Consider the following 19410-nt stretch of genomic DNA (forward strand, 5'->3'; position numbering starts at 1 on the left):
CATGCGTAGAAAAGTGGGTAGACACTTTCTGGGGGTCACACTAGATGGGTTCTTCGATGGCTGTAAAGTCCGATGCAGGACTTGCAAACACGGTTGCAGACGTCACAGGGGAAGTTTCGACCACAACGCCCTTTTGGACAAAAATAACTCACACATACAGTGTATATATATATATATATATATATATATATCAAAATGAAGATCTTGATAAACCAGAGTTAGGGGCGGCTGTAGCTCAGTGGAAGAGTGGGTCGTCCTCCATTCGAGAGTGCAGCGGTTTGATCCCCAGCTCCCCCTGTGTAAATGTGGTGTGAAGAGTTGCGTTAGATGGTATGAAGATGTCCACTGCCATCAGTGTGAATGTGACAAACACTGTGAAAGCTCCTTGAGTCGTCAGATGACTAAAAAGACGCTAAATAAGTACAAGTCCATTTAGCAGTTATTAACATAAAAACCTGACCCTGAACCCACTGAACTATTTGGGGTCAAAAGGGCGTTTCGACAAACTATGGTGAACATGATCACGATGGGGACGATGGAGCGTGAGTTTGGCCGGAGAATCGGAGCAGCGGGGGCGGAGCTGCAGTCGCTCTACCGCACCGTTGTGACGAAAAGAGAGCTGAGGAAGGCAAAGCTCTGGATCTACCGGTCAATCTTGGTTCCTACCCTCACCTGTGGTCATGAAAGCTGGGTCAGGACCCAAAGAACCAGGTCAGGACCCAAAGAACCAGGTCCAGGTCAGGACCCAAAGAACCAGGTCCAGGTCCAAGCGTCTGAAATGTGTTTCCTCAGGAGGGGGTCTGGAGTCTCCCTTAGAGAGAGGGGGAGAAGTTCAGCATCCGTGAGGATCCTTTGCGTTGAAAGGAGCCAGTTGAGGTGGTTCAGGATCATCTGGTAAGGATGAACCCTGGGCGCCTCCCTAGGGAGGTGTTCCAGGCACGTCCAGCTGGGAGGAGGCCTCGGGGAAGACCCAGGACCAGGTGGAGAGATTAGATCTCCACACTGGCCTGGGAACGCCTCAGGATCCCCCAGTTAGAGCTGGTTAATGTGGCCCGGGAAAGGGAAGTTTGGGGTCCCCTGCTAAAGCTGCTGCCCCCGAGACCTGATCCAGGATAAGAGGCTGAAGATGAGATGAGACAAACTAACTATGGTCACGTTTTGTTTTAATTCCCTTGTGAAGTTGTTAAAATGTCACTTTTTCAACAAATATTTTTGCTTTCACAGGAGCTCCGAGCTTTGGAGAGATACATACGAAGATTAGAGTTTCAAATCAGCAAGGTATGAAAATAAGTACATTTGTCTAAGAACGATTAAACGTATGGAGAACATTGTGTCAGACAGGTTGAGTGTGAGGGAAAGGAAACGCAGACGAGTGAGTTATTGGAATAAAAGTTTAGTTGATTATAATATTGCGTAGCTGATCTCTGTGTGTGTGTGTGTGCCTCTGGTGTCTGCAGGTGGAGGAGCTGTACGAGACGTATTGCATCCAGTGGAGGTTGTGTGAGGGAGCGGTCAACATGAAGAGGGCCTTCTCACTGTCGCCATCCACCAGAGCGTCCAGAGAGAGTCTGCTGGAGCTGAGCCGCAACCACAGACACAGCCTGCAGGTACTGTGCGTGCGTCCCGTGCCCCGTGCTTAAGGGTCCTTGTCCCCCCCTCCAGGCCCGTTTGTACTCACACTACCTGGGCCTCGGAGAATGCTTCTTGCTGCCTATACGTCATCACGCCGTAACACGTCACACGCATTGATGACGTCATGGCGATGCGTGGCTTTGTTTCCAGATCTGTCCGTAGACCTCAGCGTTTTTGTGCATCTTGTCGACTGTTTCTGAATCTTTTCATCGACCAAATCTGCAGTAAACACTCCACCTCCGCATCACACCAACGTGAACCTTTCACCGCCATTGTTTGAAATGTCCGCGCATGGTCCCTCCTTCTTTTTTCTATGTCCCAACAGGCGCACAGGAAATGACCTCAGAACCGCCGTAGGCCTCGTGCTCGTACACGTGCGCACGCTCGTGCTCGTTTATGTGCAAACGTGCTTTACTAAAGCCCACCTCTCCCAAACGGGCCGTGGACGGCCAGCGTGCCGCTCCTAGACGTGGTACAGTTGCACTTACACTGGCCTGGGAACAGTGTGAGTGCTACCTTAATGTTCTCCTCTGTGTTGAAGACGCAGTCTATTGAGTCTTAACGACAGTCGGTGGAGTCACAGGAGGCCATTTGTGAACAGTTGTTCTTTGAGCACTAATGAAGTCCAAACCTACTTCCACCAACGACTGCCACTCTAACGACGGGCATTGGCACTTGGAGCACAAAGGGTTTCAGTGACATTATCGGCCCTTTGAGAGGTTTAATACCTGGATCTCCACACCAGTTAGTTGGACCAGTCCCAGCCCAGTCCTGGTCCTGGTCCTGGTCCTGGTCCTGCTCCAGTCCCAGCCTGGTCCTGGTCCTGGTCCTGGTCCTGGTCCTGGTCCTGGTCCTGGTCCCAGCCTGGTCCTGGTCCAGTCCCAGCCTGGTCCTGGTCCTGGTCCTGGTCCTGGTCAGATGCGTACATGAACTGATGAAGCCTCTTGGATGAGAGGTGAAACGTCTTCCTAGACAAATAACCAAGTCCACTTGTTTTGGACTGAAACTGCTTTGAGGAGAACGACGACCTGTACACATGAGAACTTTCACAGGCTCTTCAAGAGTCATAAAATGCCCCTCAAACGTGATTTTGGGTCTGCGGCGTGTGACGGACAGCCGTGACCTGAAACACCAGCCCACACAGGAGGCGGCGGTCTGCTCCACACATGCTGCTAACTAAACATCTATGACTGAAATACAATTTACTTCATTTGCGAAGGGCAATCTCCATCTTTCTCTTTACCCTGGGAGACAAACACGCTCGTCTGTCTTTAACAACCTCATGTCCCGTCAACACGGGTACAAATACAACAATGTTAACGAGCAGCCAGTGAGGCGATGCAGCGAGGAGTAGAGAGACGTTCCTTTAGTCAAAGACGAGAAAGAAATGTGTTGCCAGACGTCCCCGAACATCTCCAGGGTTGATGTTCTCTGACCTGACCTGTGACCAGTGACGTGCAGTGAGGGTTGGGGAGGCACTGCCTCACCTCTGGTCTGTCCGTGCCTCACCTCTGGTCTGTCCGTGCCTCACCTCTGGTCTGTCCGTGCCTCACCTCTGGTCTGTCCGTGCCTCACCTCTGGTCTGTCCGTGCCTCACCTCTGGTCTGTCCGTGCCTCACCTCTCGTCTGTCCATGCCTCACCTCTCGTCTGTCCGTGCCTCACCTCTCGTCTGTCCGTGCCTCACCTCTGGTCTGTCCGTGCCTCACCTCTGGTCTGTCCGTGCCTCACCTCTCGTCTGTCCGTGCCTCACCTCTCGTCTGTCCGTGCCTCACCTCTCGTCTGTCCGTGCCTCACCTCTCGTCTGCCCGTGCCTCACCTCTGGTCTGCCCATGCCTCACCTCTCGTCTGTCCGTGCCTCACCTCTCGTCTGTCCGTCCCTCACCTCTCGTCTGTCCGTCCCTCACCTCTCGTCTGTCAGTACCTCACCTCTCGTCTGTCCGTGCCTCACCTCTCGTCTGTCCGTGCCTCACCTCTCGTCTGTCCGTGCCTCACCTCTCGTCTGTCCGTGCCTCACCTCTCGTCTGTCCGTGCCTCACCTCTCGTCTGTCCGTGCCTCACCTCTCGTCCGTCCGTGCCTCACCTCTCGTCTGTCCGTGCCTCACCTCTCGTCTGTCCGCGCCTCACCTCTGGTCTGCCCGTGCCTCACCTCTCGTCTGTCTATGCCTCACCTCTCGTCTGTCCGTGCCTCACCTCTGGTCTGTCCGTGCCTCACCTCTCGTCTGTCCGTGCCTCGCCTCTGGTCTGCCCGTGCCTCAACTCTCGTCTGTCCGTGCCTCGCCTCTGGTCTGTCCGTGCCTCGCCTCTGGTCTGTCCGTGCCTCACCTCTCGTCTGTCCGTGCCTCACCTCTCGTCTGTCCGTGCCTCACCTCTGGTCTGTCCGTGCCTCACCTCTCGTCTTTCTGTGCCTCGCCTCTGGTCTGCCCGTGCCTCACCTCTGGTCTGTCCGTTCCTCACCTCTCCTCTGTCCGTGCCTCACCTCTCGTCTGTCCGTGCCTCACCTCTCGTCTTTCTGTGCCTCACCTCTGGTCTGCCCGTGCCTCACCTCTGGTCTGTCCGTGCCTCGCCTCTGGTCTGTCCGTGCCTCGCCTCTGGTCTGTCCGTGCCTCACCTCTCGTCTGTCCGTGCCTCGCCTCTCGTCTGTCCGTGCCTCACCTCTCGTCTGTCCGTGCCTCACCTCTGGTCTGTCCGTGCCTCACCTCTCGTCTTTCTGTGCCTCGCCTCTGGTCTGCCCGTGCCTCACCTCTGGTCTGTCCGTTCCTCACCTCTCCTCTGTCCGTGCCTCACCTCTCGTCTGTCCGTGCCTCACCTCTCGTCTTTCTGTGCCTCACCTCTGGTCTGCCCGTGCCTCACCTCTGGTCTGCCCGTGCCTCACCTCTGGTCTGTCCGTGCCTCACCTCTCGTCTGTCCGTGCCTCACCTCTGGTCTGTCCGTGCCTCACCTCTGGTCTGCCCGTCCCTCACCTCTCGTCTGCCCGTGCCTCACCTCTGGTCTGTCCGTGCCTCACCTCTCGTCTGTCCGTGCATCACCGCTCGTCTGTCCATGCCTCACCTCTCGTCCGTCCGTGCCTCACCTCTCGTCTGTCCGTGCCTCACCTCTCGTCTGCCCGTGCCTCACCTCTGGTCTGTCCGTGCCTCACCTCTCGTCTGTCCGTGCATCACCGCTCGTCTGTCCATGCCTCACCTCTCGTCCGTCCGTGCCTCACCTCTCGTCTGTCCATGCCTCACCTCTCGTCCGTCCGTGCCTCACCTCTCGTCTGTCCGTGCCTCACCTCTCGTCCGTCCGTGCCTCACCTCTCGTCTGTCCGTGCCTCACCTCTCGTCTGTCCGTGCCTCACCTCTGGTCTGTCCGTGCCTCACCTCTGGTCTGTCCGTGCCTCACCTCTGGTCTGTCAGTACCTCACCTCTCGTCTGTCAGTACCTCACCTCTGGTCTGTCCGTGCCTCACCTCTGGTCTGTCCGTGCCTCACCTCTGGTCTATCCGTGCCTCACCTCTCGTCTGTACGTGCCTCACCTCTCGTCTGTCCGTGCCTCACCTCTCGTCTGTCCGTGCCTCACCTCTCGTCCGTTCGTGCCTCACCTCTGGTCTGTCCGCGCCTCACCTCTGGTCTGTCCGTGCCTCACCTCTCGTCTGTCCGTGCCTCAACTCTCGTCTGTCCGTGCCTCACCTCTCGTCTGTCCGTGCCTCACCTCTCGTCCGTTCGTGCCTCACCTCTGGTCTGTCCGCGCCTCACCTCTGGTCTGTCCGTGCCTCACCTCTCGTCTGTCCGTGCCTCACCTCTCGTCTGTCCGTGCCTCACCTCTCGTCTGTCCGTGCCTCACCTCTCGTCTGTCCGTGCCTCACCTCTCGTCTGTCCGTGCCTCACCTCTCGTCTGTCCGTGCCTCACCTCTGGTCTGTCCGTGCCTCACCTCTCGTCTGTCCGTGCCTCACCTCTCGTCTGTCCGTGCCTCACCGCTCGTCTGTCCGTGCCTCACCTCTCGTCTTGCCGTGCCTCACCTCTCGTCTGTCCGCGCCTCACCTCTCGTCTGTCCGTGCCTCACCTCTCGTCTGCCCGTGCCTCACATCTCGTCTGTCCGTGCCTCACCTCTCGTCTGCCTGTGCCTCACCTCTCGTCTGTCCGTGCCTCACATCTCGTCTGTCCGTGCCTCACCTCTCGTCTGCCCGTGCCTCACCTCTCGTCCGTCCGTGCCTCACCTCTCGTCTGTCCGTGCCTCACCTCTCATCTGTCCGTGCCTCAGCTCTCGTCTGTCCGTGCCTCACCTCTCGTCTGCCCGTGCCTCACCTCTCCTCTGCCCGTGCCTCACCTCTTGTCTGTCCGTGCCTCACCTCTCGTCTGCCCGTGCCTCACCTCTCCTCTGCCCGTGCCTCACCTCTCCTCTGCCCGTGCCTCACCTCTCGTCTGCCCGTCCCTCACCTCTCGTCTGTACGTGCCTCACCTCTCGTCTGCCCTTGCGTCACCTCTCGACTTACCTAATTTTCTCCTCTCTGCAGGACATGTCCGTCATGGAGGGAGAGTTAGAAATCCTCCTCGGGGAGCTGCACATCAAAATGAAAGGTACGGTGAGACATTACCCACACACGTCCGTCGCGTTATTTCATTTTAGCAGACTGTTGCTATGTAAAAGAGACCGTTGCTAAGGGCGCAGCACTGGCGGAGCGATGCCGATCGATCTGCAGAAAGAAGTCTGGTGTGTTTGAAAGGGCTTCACTCGAAATGCAGATTATTAATTTAGCAGCAAACGGCTTTTTTAAAGTGGAATAATGTCGTTCTGAGCAGCAGCGTGTGTGTGTGTGTGTGTGTGTGTGTGTGTGTGTGTCTGTCTGTGTCTTTTGGTGTCTTTTTGTGGTCGTTTTGTGTCTTTTTGTGGTCCTTTTGTGTCGTTTTGTGTCTTTTTTTGTGTCTTTTTTGTGTCTTTTTTGTCTCTTTTTCAGGAGGTGTTGTGTCTTTTTGTGGTTGTTTTGTGTCTTTTTGTGGTGGTTTTGTGTCTTTTTGTATGTTTTTGTGTCTTTTTGTATCTTTTTGTGGTGGTTTTGTGTCTTTTTGTGGTGGTTTTATGTCTTTTTATCGTGGTTTTGTATCTTTTTGTGGTTGTTTTGTATCTTTTTGTGGTGGTTTTGTCTTTTTGTGGTGGTTTTGTGTCTTTTTGTGTTGTTTTGTGTCTTTTTGTGGTTGTTTTGTGTCTTTGTGTCTTTTTGTGGTCTTTTTGTGTCGTTTTGTGTCTTTTAATAAACTCTGGCTTCACTAACTACGCTGTTGCTGCTTTGTTTTGTGTGTAGGGACTCTTCTCATGCTGCTGCAGAGGTTTGCTGTTATTTTCAGCAGCATTAGTGGTTAAAAAAGACCTTTGAATGCCTTCACCGTGCTGCCCCGAGCTAATCACTGTTAGCCACGTCCGGCTGTTAGCATCTCTCCTGGATTTCTCCTTAATAGTTGACGCACAAAATGGTTTATTTGATGTTTGTAAGCGCCGTAAAAGACCATGGGATGATTTTGCACCGGAGTTGAACTTTAACATCAGCTGTGGCTAAAAAATGGAAACATTAGCTCTCCGTTAGTCTGTCTAATATTAATTTTTAATAGCCTATATTTGGACAACACTTGGGATTCATGGTTACTAGAAAGAGAAAAAGACAACCTGGTGCATCGTGAGGTTAAAAGACACGGACAGAAACACTAAACTAAGACAGTACGGGCTCTGACGGAGTTTAAAAACGCTTAACGCGAAAGAAAATGCTTGATAAAACTCTATTTTTGACTATTTTAGCGGACACTGTAATCATTTTTTAATCAGTATGTCGTGTCAGTCTATTGATCTCTTCAGTAAAAGGCTGTAATTATGTTTCTACATTATATTTTATTTATATTAAACACGTTTTCACTCGCAGGTCTGATCGGCTTCGCTCGACTCTGCCCTGGAGACCAGTACGAGGTGAGTAGCTTCTTCTTCTTCTCCTCTCTTTGTTTATTGTTTGTTGAGATCCGTACTTGCTAACGAGAGCCAGAGATGGCACTGCGGTGATGTCATGTCTCGATGATGATGATGACGTCATGTGAACCAGGTGGTGGTGCGGTTGGGACGCCAGCGATGGAGGATCCGAGGCAGGATTGAATCAGACGACACACAGTCCTGGGATGAAGAGGAGATGGTCTTCCTTCCTCACATCCACCACAACTTCGACATCAAGGTTTGAAAACAGCTAATTTATCAAATTACCACAAGTGAAGGAGTTCAGGTACCTCGGGATCTTGTTCACGAGTGAGGGGACGATGGAGCGTGAGTTTGGCCGGATGATCGGAGCAGCGGGGGCGGTGCTGCAGTCGCTCTACCGCACCGTTGTGATGAAAAGAGAGCTGAGGAAGGCAAAGCTCTGGATCTACCGCTCAGTCCTGGTGCCTACCCTCACCTGTGGTCATGAAAGCTGGGTCAGGACCCAAAGAACCAGGTCCAGGTCAGGACCCAAAGAACCAGGTCCAGGTCAGGACCCAAAGAACCAGGTCCAGGTCATGACCCAAAGAACCAGGTCCAGGTCCAAGCGTCTGAAATGTGTTTCCTCAGGAGGGGGTCTGGAGTCTCCCTTAGAGAGAGGGGGAGAAGTTCAGCATCCGTGAGGAACTCGGAGTAGAGCCGCTGCTCCTTTGTGTTGAAAGGAGCAAGTTGAGGTGGTTCAGGATCATCTGGTCTGGATGAACCCTGGGCGCCTCCCTAGGGAGGTGTTCCAGGCACGTCCAGCTGGGAGGAGGCCTCGGGGAAGACCCAGGACCAGGTGGAGAGATTAGATCTCCACACTGGCCTGGGAACGCCTCAGGATCCCCCAGTTAGAGCTGGTTAATGTGGCCCGGGAAAGGGAAGTTTGGGGTCCCCTGCTGGAGCTGCTGCCCCCGAGACCCGACCCCGGATCAGAGGCTGAAGATGAGATGAGATAATTTATCAAATAGATGTTTTAAACGCAGGGCTTCTACATGTTAAGGAGTATTTCTAATTATTTAAATACTTATTCCTTACTTTTATTATTTTGTGAAAATATAGAAAAAATGCTGTAAAAATAAACGTTAACATTAACATTTGTGCATTTTCTTCCACAAGACATCTGATTCACCTTTTTGCAGGTAACTCACCCATCAAATCTCTTCTTCCAGGTGACGGAGGCGAAGGGTTTGGGTTGGCTGCTGGTCGGCATGGTGACGTGTGCGAGCGCAGACTTCTTTGTGGCGAGGTCGCAGCTAATGTTGGTGGACATCACAGAGCTGGGAACCATCAAACTGCAGCTGGAGGTCACCTGGAAGTACGAACACACACACAGATAAGAATGTAAAAGTGACAGATGAGGTGGCAGCGAGGAACGCCATGATGTCAGACGCAGAGGTATTTCCTCCACCGAGGACAGGGGGTTTATTAACCTGACTCCTCCAGATGGATTGATTCTCATTTGCTCTGCAGAGCCATCTGGGAACTCTCGTCTGGAGATCTTTTTTGGGACGGACAAAAATACTGGATAAACGATCAGTCTATCACTTAGGGCGCACTCACACTGTGCCACCGTACCGTGCCCCAGCACGTTTCACGGCTAAAGTCTGGTTCCTTTGACCAGTGTGAGTGCAACCGTACCGCGTCTAGGAGCGGCACGCTTGCCGTCCACGGCCCGTTTGGGAGAGGTGGGCTTTTGTAAAGCACGATTTGTGTGTAGGGACTCTTCTCATGCTGCTGCAGAGGTTTGCTGTTATTTTCAGCAGCATTAGTGGTTAAAAAAGACCTTTGAATGCCTTCACCGTGCTGCCCCGAGCTAATCACTGTTAGCCACGTCCGGCTGTTAGCGACTCTCCTGGAATTCTCCTTAATAGTTGTTTGTTTTGGCGTATTTGATGAGTGTATTTGCGGAAAAAGACCCTGGCATGGTTTTTACGCCGGAATTTCACTTTATGAGCAGTAAAGTTCGCTGGATGATCGTCATATGGATGAGATGTGTTGTTGTACATTTAGATTTATACCCGTTATTATAGATTCTGTGTGTTTGTGTGCGTTTGTACCTGCAGTCCGTTCGACAGCGCGGAGAAGTTGAGGCCGCTGTCCGTCAGCAGGCAGTCGGTGTCCAGCAGGAAGAGTTCGGTTTACAGTTGGACGGCACCGAGCACCCCCTCCTTCACAGAGAAATACTTTATTGTGAGTTTACGGCTACATCTCCAACTACAATTCAACTTCTACACCTTCTTCTATTTTTACCACGGATAATTTGAAGTTAAAATTTCAGCATTTTTTGTCAAATGTGTGACGTTTGCATTGATATCTGGATTGACATTGCATTGACAAAAAGATACAAAACTACCACAAAAAGATACAAAACCACCACAAAAAGAAACAAAACCACCACAAAAAGATGCAAAACCACCACAAAAAGATACAAAACCACCACAAAAAGATACAAAACCACCACAAAAAGATACAAAACCACCACAAAAAGATACAAAACCACCACAAAAAGATACAAAACCACCACAAAAAGATACAAAACCACCACAAAAAGATGCAAAACCACCACAAAAAGATACAAAACCACCACAAAAAGATACAAAACAACCACAAAAAGATGCAAAACCACCACAAAAAGATACAAAACCACCACAAAAAGATGCAAAACCACCACAAAAAGATACAAAACCACCACAAAAAGATACAAAACAACCACAAAAAGATACAAAACCACCACAAAAAGATACAAAACCACCACAAAAAGATGCAAAACCACCACAAAAAGATGCAAAACCACCACAAAAAGATACAAAACCACCACAAAAAGATACAAAACAACCACAAAAAGATGCAAAACCACCACAAAAAGATGCAAAACCACCACAAAAAGATACAAAACAACCACAAAAAGATGCAAAACCACCACAAAAAGATACAAAACCACCACAAAAAGATACAAAACCACCACAAAAAGATACAAAACCAACACAAAAAAACACAAAACCAACACAAAAAGATACAAAACCACCACAAAAAGATACAAAACCACCACAAAAAGAAACAAAACCACCACAAAAAGATGCAAAACCACCACAAAAAGATACAAAACCACCACAAAAAGATACAAAACCACCACAAAAAGATGCAAAACCACCACAAAAAGATACAAAACCACCACAAAAAGATACAAAACAACCACAAAAAGATGCAAAACCACCACAAAAAGATGCAAAACCACCACAAAAAGATACAAAACAACCACAAAAAGATGCAAAACCACCACAAAAAGATACAAAACCACCACAAAAAGATACAAAACCACCACAAAAAGATACAAAACCAACACAAAAAAACACAAAACCAACACAAAAAGATACAAAACCACCACAAAAAGATACAAAACCACCACAAAAAGATACAAAACCACCACAAAAAGATATAAAATCACCACAAAAAGATGCGAAACCACCACAAAAAGATACAAAACCACCACAAAAAGATACAAAACCACCACAAAAAGACACAAAACCACCACAAAAAGATACAAAACCACCACAAAAAGATGCAAAACCACCACAAAAAGATGCAAAACCACCACAAAAAGATGCAAAACCACCACAAAAAGATACAAAACCACCACAAAAAGATACAAAACCACCACAAAAAGACACAAAACCACCACAAAAAGATACAAAACCACCACAAAAAGACAGAAAACCACCACAAAAAGACACAAAACCACCACAAAAAGATGCAAAACACCACAAAAAGATACAAAACCACCACAAAAGATGCAAAACCACCACAAAAAGATACAAAACCACCACAAAAAGATACAAAACCACCACAAAAAGATGCAAAACCACCACAAAAAGATACAAAACCACCACAAAAAGATACAAAACCAACACAAAAAAACACAAAACCAACACAAAAAGATACAAAACCACCACAAAAAGATACAAAACCACCACAAAAAGAAACAAAACCACCACAAAAAGATGCAAAACCACCACAAAAAGATACAAAACCACCACAAAAAGATACAAAACCACCACAAAAAGATGCAAAACCACCACAAAAAGATACAAAACCACCACAAAAAGATTCAAAACCACCACAAAAAGATACAAAACCACCACAAAAAGATACAAAACCACCACAAAAAGATACAAAACCACCACAAAAAGATACAAAACCACCACAAAAAGATACAAAACCACCACAAAAAGATGCAAAACCACCACAAAAAAGATGCAGAAACACCACAAAAAGATACAAAACCACCACAAAAAGACACAAAACCACCACAAAAAGATGCAAAACCACCACAAAAAGATACAAAACCACCACAAAAAGATACAAAACCACCACAAAAAGATACAAAACCACCACAAAAAGATGCAAAACCACCACAAAAAGACACAAAACTACCACAAAAAGACACAAAACCACCACAAAAAGATACAAAACCACCACAAAAAGATGCAAAACCACCACAAAAAGATGCAAAACCACCACAAAAAGATACAAAACCACCACAAAAAGACACAAAACCACCACAAAAAGACACAAAACCACCACAAAAAGATACAAAACCACCACAAAAAGATGCAAAACCACCACAAAAAGATGCAAAACCACCACAAAAAGATACAAAACCACCACAAAAAGACACAAAACCACCACAAAAAGACACAAAACCACCACAAAAAGACACAAAACCACCACAAAAAGATGCAAAACACCACAAAAAGATACAAAACCACCACAAAAGATGCAAAACCACCACAAAAAGATACAAAACCACCACAAAAAGAAACAAAACCACCACAAAAAGATGCAAAACCACCACAAAAAGATACAAAACCACCACAAAAAGATACAAAAACACCACAAAAAGATACAAAACCACCACAAAAAGATACAAAACCACCACAAAAAGATGCAAAACCACCACAAAAAGATGCAAAACCAACACAAAAAGATACAAAACCACCACAAAAAGATACTAAACCACCACAAAAAGATACAAAACCACCACAAAAAGACACAAAACCACCACAAAAAGATACAAAACCAACACAAAAAGATACAAAACCACCACAAAAAGATACTAAACCACCACAAAAAGATACAAAACCACCACAAAAAGATACAAAACCACCACAAAAAGATACTAAACCACCACAAAAAGATACAAAACCACCACAAAAAGACTCAAAACCACCACAAAAAGATACAAAACCAACACAAAAAGATGCAAAACCACCACAAAAAGATACAAAACCACCACAAAAAGATGAAAAACCACCACAAAAAGATGCAAAACCAACACAAAAAGATACAAAACCACCACAAAAAGATACAAAACCACCACAAAAAGATGCAAAACCACCACAAAAAGATGCAAAACCCCCACAAAAAGATGCAAAACCACCACAAAAAGACACAAAATCACCACAAAAAGATACAAAACCCCCACAAAAAGACACAAAACCACCACAAAAAGATGCAATACCACCACAAAAAGATACAAAACCACCACAAAAAGATGCAAAACCACCACAAAAAGATACAAAACCACCACAAAAAGATGCAAAACCACCACAAAAAGATACAAAACCACCACAAAAAGATGCAAAACCACCACAAAAAGATACAAAACCACCACAAAAAGATACAAAACCACCACAAAAAGACACAAAACCACCACAAAAAGATGCAAAACCACCACAAAAAGATACAAAACCACCACAAAAAGATGCAAAACCACCACAAAAAGATGCAAAACCACCACAAAAAGATACAAAACCACCACAAAAAGACACAAAACCACCACAAAAAGATACAAAACCACCACAAAAAGACACAAAACCACCACAAAAAGACACAAAACCACCACAAAAAGATGCAAAACACCACAAAAAGATACAAAACCACCACAAAAGATGCAAAACCACCACAAAAAGATACAAAACCACCACAAAAAGATACAAAACCACCACAAAAAGATGCAAAACCACCACAAAAAGATACAAAACCACCACAAAAAGATACAAAAACACCACAAAAAGATACAAAAACACCACAAAAAGATACAAAACCACCACAAAAAGATACAAAACCACCACAAAAAGATACAAAACCAACACAAAAAGATACAAAACCACCACAAAAAGATACAACACCACCACAAAAAGATACAAAACCACCACAAAAAGATACAAAACCAACACAAAAAGATACAACACCACCACAAAAAGATACAAAACCACCACAAAAAGATACAAAACCAACACAAAAAGATACAAAACCACCACAAAAAGATACAACACCACCACAAAAAGATACAAAACCACCACAAAAAGATACAAAACCACCACAAAAAGATGCAAAACCACCACAAAAAGATGCAAAACCACCACAAAAAGATACAAAACCACCACAAAAAGATACAAAACCACCACAAAAAGATACAAAACCACCACAAAAAGATGCAAAACCACCACAAAAAGATGCAAAACCCCCACAAAAAGATGCAAAACCACCACAAAAAGACACAAAACCACCACAAAAAGATGCAAAACCACCACAAAAAGATGCAAAACCACCACAAAAAGATGCAAAACCCCCACAAAAAGATGCAAAACCACCACAAAAAGACACAAAATCACCACAAAAAGATACAAAACCCCCACAAAAAGATACAAAACCACCACAAAAAGACACAAAATCACCACAAAAAGATACAAAACCCCCACAAAAAGATGCAAAACCACCACAAAAAGACACAAAATCACCACAAAAAGATACAAAACCCCCACAAAAAGATGCAAAACCACCACAAAAAGATACAAAACCAAATGTATGACGTTTGCATTGGTATCTGGGTCTTCTTCTCCGTGCTCTGCAGTCGATGATGCGTGAGCTGCAGGACCGAGAAGGTTCCCTCCCGTCTCTGGTGTCTAAAAGTCGACACAACAGAGGAGGCGTGTCTCTGCTAAGCTACCTGTCAGACCCCTCACACGCCGCCGTCACGCCAACCCACAGCCCGCAAAGCCCCTACAGGTGTGTAGCATGAAAAGGATAAGTTGTGTTGAACCGTGTCAATCAAAAAATCAGCATTTTAAGATCACTTCCTCCACAGTCTGACCCGCGCTCACAGCTACCCCTCCAGCCACAGTCAGGGCACCAGTCTGGGAGGAAGCCAGACGCAGCTGTCCCTCTGGGAGGAAGGATCCCTGGAGGTGTTTGCAGAGGAGAGGGAGACGAGGAAGAGGATGGATGAAAAGGATGGAGAGGAAGAGTGGGAGAGTGTGTTAGATGCTCCCTCCACACCCGCGGAGAGTAAAACAGGTTCCCTGATGGCGCTGCAGAGGTGAGGATGGACTGTTTAAGCGCTTGGTGTCCTGTCAAAACCATGTCAAATATATATATATATATCATCACGCCAAGTACTGCAAACTCACGAAGAGGATGCTTTTGTGACGCAGGTCCAGCACTCCTGATATCCTGAGACAGAACACTGACTCTGAGACACACAGTCCAGCGCTGGGACAGGAAACCGTCAGCGTCCAGGTAAGAAAACACCTGCAGACGTCACCTGAATCATGAAGCATTTAGCTGAACTTAAAACTGCATTTAAATCCTGCTGCAAATAATAATGGCTGAAGAGAAGATCCTTCACCTCTAAGGGCGCACTCACACTGTCCTTCCGCACCGTGCCAAAACAGGTTTCGCTGGTAAAGCCTAGTGCGTTTGACCAGTGTGAGTGCAACCACTCCGCGCATAACTTCGACCTACCTGGGAGAGGTGGGCTTTTGTAAAGCACGTTTGCACATGTACGAGCACGAGCGTGCGCACGTGTACGAGCACGAGGCCTACGGCGGTTCTGAGGTCATTTCCTGTGCGCCTGTTGGGACGTAGAAAAAAGAAGGAGGGACCATGCGCGGACATTTCAAACAATGGCGGTGAAAGGTTCACGTTGGTGTGATGCGGAGGTGGAGTGTTTACTGCAGATTTGGTCGATGAAAAGATTCAAAAACAGTCGACAAGACGCACAAAAACTCAGAGGTCTACGGAAAGATCTGGAAACAAAGCCACGCATCGCCATGACGTCATCAATGCGTGTGACGTGTTACGGCGTGATGACGTATAGGCAGCAAGAAGCATTCTCCGAGGCCCAGGTAGTGTGAGTACAAACGGGCCTGGAGGGGGGGACAAGGACCCTAAAGCACGGGGCACGGGACGCACGCACAGTGGGAGGGCGCCCTAAAAGATGACACCACGTGGCTGTATGTGACAAGTTGGGAATTGGGGATGGGCAATGGGATGAATATCCATTGGCAGTTTCCTTTTTGTCTTTCCTTTCAACATGAAGCCTGAACTCTACGGGGAATGAGAATGTGCGGTGTATTTACCTGCAAATTGTGTTTTTTGAGACGATTTTCGGTGATTGTCTATTTTGAATTAGCTACTGATCTTTTTTGGTCTCACAATATCTAATAAAGTTACATTTTTAGGTGTTTTCTACCATCTGAACTCCTCTTCTTACCCACATTTGTTCCAGGACTCCCCAGAATTTCATGCCACTCAACCCCCAGATGCAACCCCTTCCTCACCCACGACCGCCGCCGCCGCGACCCCTGGGAGGCCGAGGGCGAGCAGTGCCCAGCGCAGGGCCCAGGCGCTGAGGCTGGGAACCCTGATCGCTGAGCTGGAGAAGATGCTACAGAACCAGAGCTGCTCTGAGAAGGAGCAGAGAGCGCTGGACCACCAGATACTTCACCTGGCGACCATACTGAAGGTACCCGACTGTGTATCTACGCACAAACAGAACACAAAGTGGTAAGTGATGTTTGTTTTTATGCACGTGTTCATGTGTTCACCCGCAGAATGACCTCTCCCTGCTGAGAAGCTCCGCATCAGAGGAGACTCTGGCCGTGGAGGAAGTCTTGGGCAGCTTTGACTTCCTGTCACATGACTTCAACGCAGATGATGACACTCCCTGTTTGGACAGCGTGAGACTAAAAGACAGTGGGTGAGTTTACAGACACATCAACCACGTTCAAACAAAAGGCTTAATGTGGAAACAACTCATCTCTCCTTGTTGTCTTTGCCCATTAGCATCGGTTCTTTGCAGCAGAGCGCTCTGAGGGGCAACGGCCTCCTCTCCCAGAACAGCCAATCAATTTCTGAGGAAGAGCTCGTCACCCCCCGTCTGACCTCTGGGAGTTGGGGTCTTGACCAGGCTCTGGAGACTCATCTGGATATATGTTGCATCCTCCTGCAGGTACACTGTGTTTCTATAAGCTACATCACGTATTAGAATCCATCTTTTCCGTCCATGCCTTCAAACGAACTCGCCAAAATCTAACAAATGTTTCCTCAGATGATGAGAACGACCGACTTCAGCCCATCAAGAAGGGACCTGCTGGAGGAAATGGCTCTCCAAGCCGAAGTCCTGGACAGAATCAGCTGTTTGCTGCTGGAGAAGAACGACAGCACCTCTGCTCGGGACAGTGAGTGGAAGATCTGTTTACCCTTCTTAGGGCGCACTCCCACTGTGCGTCCGTACCGTGCCCCGTGCTTTAGGGTCCTTGTCCCCCCTCCAGGCCCGTTTGTACTCACACTACCTGGGCCTCGGAGAATGCTTCTTGCTGCCTATACGTCATCACGCCGTAACACGTCACACGCATTGATGACGTCATGGCGATGCGTGGCTTTGTTTCCAGATCTTTCCGTAGACCTCTGAGTTTTTGTGCGTCTTGTCGACTGTTTTTGAATCTTTTCATCGACCAAATCTGCAGTAAACACTCCACCTCCGCATCACACCAACGTGAACCTTTCACCGCCATTGTTTTAAATGTCCGCGCATGGTCCCTCCTTCTTTTTTCTATGTCCCAACAGGCGCACAGGAAATGACCTCAGAACCACCGTAGACCTCGTGCTCGTACACGTGTGCACGCTCGTGCTCGTACATGTGCAAACGTGCTTTACTAAAGCCCACCTCTCTCAAACGGGCCGTGGACAGCCAGCTGGCCGCAGTTATGCGCGGAGTGGTTGCACTCACACTGGTCAAACGCACTAGGCTTTAGCAGAAAAAACGGTCTTGGCGCGGTGCGGAAGGACAGTGTGAGTGCGCCCTAAGAGAACTAGAACAACGTCCGTCTGCGCTTGGCTCCCAGAAGTGTTGTTGCACCATTTTTGAGCCGCCTATCAACTTTACACTTGACACTGCGCTCCGTTGGGTCCTCAACAACACACCCGCCAAGCATGAAGTGGATTGCATGAACGGTTCTTGAGATAGGTGAAGGATAGTCACACACACAGAGGATCCTTCCTGTACAGCGCCACCTATTGGCAAAATGGCACCAAATCTGTCACGGCCTCTCGAACATCTAACCATGTCCATTTAATGTGTGTGCAACAGCAAGAAGCGTGCAAAGACATGGCAGCTTTTGTAATATAAGCCCTGCACACAACATTTGTGCAAACTTTGGCTGCAGAAACAACTCAACCCTCCTGTTCTCCTAAGGGTCAATTTGACCCCATTTAATGTTTAACATCTCTAAATAACGACGTCTTTTTGTTTTTATATTTATGACTTTTCCTCATTTTATGGGGACGACTCATAAAAAACCTAAAATTGTCATGATTATATTTATTTTTTATTGTTCTTATCGTACATGTACTTGTGGCATCGGTGTTCCTTTGGGTCAGTTTGATAATCTGGATGATTTAATCATTATTATTATTGTTTATTTTACAATTCAAATATTATATGAGGTCAAATTCATGCTGCTGTCCTTGATAACGGACGTTACTTTCATTCCAGATGTTACAAATAACACAAAATAGCACTTAAAATAACAGACTTACTGTAAAACACACACACAGAAATCCCTCCATGCAGTTTAACATCAGTGATATTTTTCATTCTGTTAAATAAAAACATAAAGTACCCGACTTCACTTGAGTCACACATTGATTTTGATCATTTTATAGATGTTTAAACTGCTACGGTCAAATTGACCCTTAGAATAAATGGTGTTAGTCAAATTCGAGGTCAACAGGAGGGTTAAACAAACATCAAAAACCTGTAGGAAGTAACAGTTTCCAGCTTGTTCCACATGTTCTGTACCAAATGTGGTGGTGATTGTTCAAAATTTGTACGCAGAGAAGTGTAAAAAAGGGATAAGATCTGTCTCAACGCGGGTCTGCAACCCGCGGCTGTCGGGCCTCACGCGGCCTTTGGGTCCCTTTTCATTGGCTCCTGCAGCTTTGCCAGAAAATAACATGGAAATAAATGTGTTTTTTGCACAGTGGCACCTGTTCTCTTGGAGTTCAAGGTGATTTTAATTGATGGTGGTGTGTTGGTTAGCACTGTCGCCTCACAGCGAGAAGGTTCCTGGTTTGAATCCCGGCTGGGACCTTTCTGTGTGGAGTTTGCATGTTCTCCCCGTGTCTGCGTGGGTTTTCTCCGGGTTCTCCGGTTTCCTCCCACAGTCCAAAGACGTGCAGGTGTTGGGTTCATTGATGACTCTAAATCACCCGTAGGTGTGAATGGTTGTCTGTCTCTGTTCGTCTCTATGTGTCCTGTGATAGACTGGCGTCCTGTCCAGGGTGGACCCCGCCTCACGCCCGATGTCAGCTGGGATCGGCTCCAGCCCCCCACGCCCCCGACAGAGATAAGCGGTTGAAGATGAATGAATGCTACTGCTATCGCTCAGCACCTTTCCCTGCTAATCTGGAGTTTATGACCTGCGCTGTCAGGATGCTAACCGTGGTTAACCCCCCCCCTAAAAAGT

At 47.7% G+C, this 19410-nt stretch overlaps 1 protein-coding gene across 1 annotated transcript in view; it reads left to right on the forward strand.

The window, feature by feature from the left end:
• Window positions 1-19410, forward strand: part of ripor3 (RIPOR family member 3) — a 68215-nt gene that overhangs the window by 42768 nt on the left and 6037 nt on the right. Inside the window, exons 6-19 of the mRNA XM_083938663.1 lie at window positions 1225-1278; window positions 1458-1607; window positions 6123-6186; window positions 7518-7561; window positions 7692-7817; window positions 8770-8915; window positions 9664-9790; window positions 14514-14668; window positions 14748-14978; window positions 15094-15178; window positions 16170-16406; window positions 16495-16640; window positions 16727-16892; window positions 16992-17121. Coding sequence (XP_083794789.1) covers window positions 1225-1278; window positions 1458-1607; window positions 6123-6186; window positions 7518-7561; window positions 7692-7817; window positions 8770-8915; window positions 9664-9790; window positions 14514-14668; window positions 14748-14978; window positions 15094-15178; window positions 16170-16406; window positions 16495-16640; window positions 16727-16892; window positions 16992-17121 — 1861 coding nt within the window. The remainder of the gene's footprint in view (window positions 1-1224; window positions 1279-1457; window positions 1608-6122; window positions 6187-7517; window positions 7562-7691; window positions 7818-8769; window positions 8916-9663; window positions 9791-14513; window positions 14669-14747; window positions 14979-15093; window positions 15179-16169; window positions 16407-16494; window positions 16641-16726; window positions 16893-16991; window positions 17122-19410) is intronic.

Source organism: Echiichthys vipera (assembly GCF_963691815.1).
Source record: "Echiichthys vipera genome assembly, chromosome: X".
NCBI classification, from domain to species: domain Eukaryota; kingdom Metazoa; phylum Chordata; class Actinopteri; order Perciformes; family Trachinidae; genus Echiichthys; species Echiichthys vipera.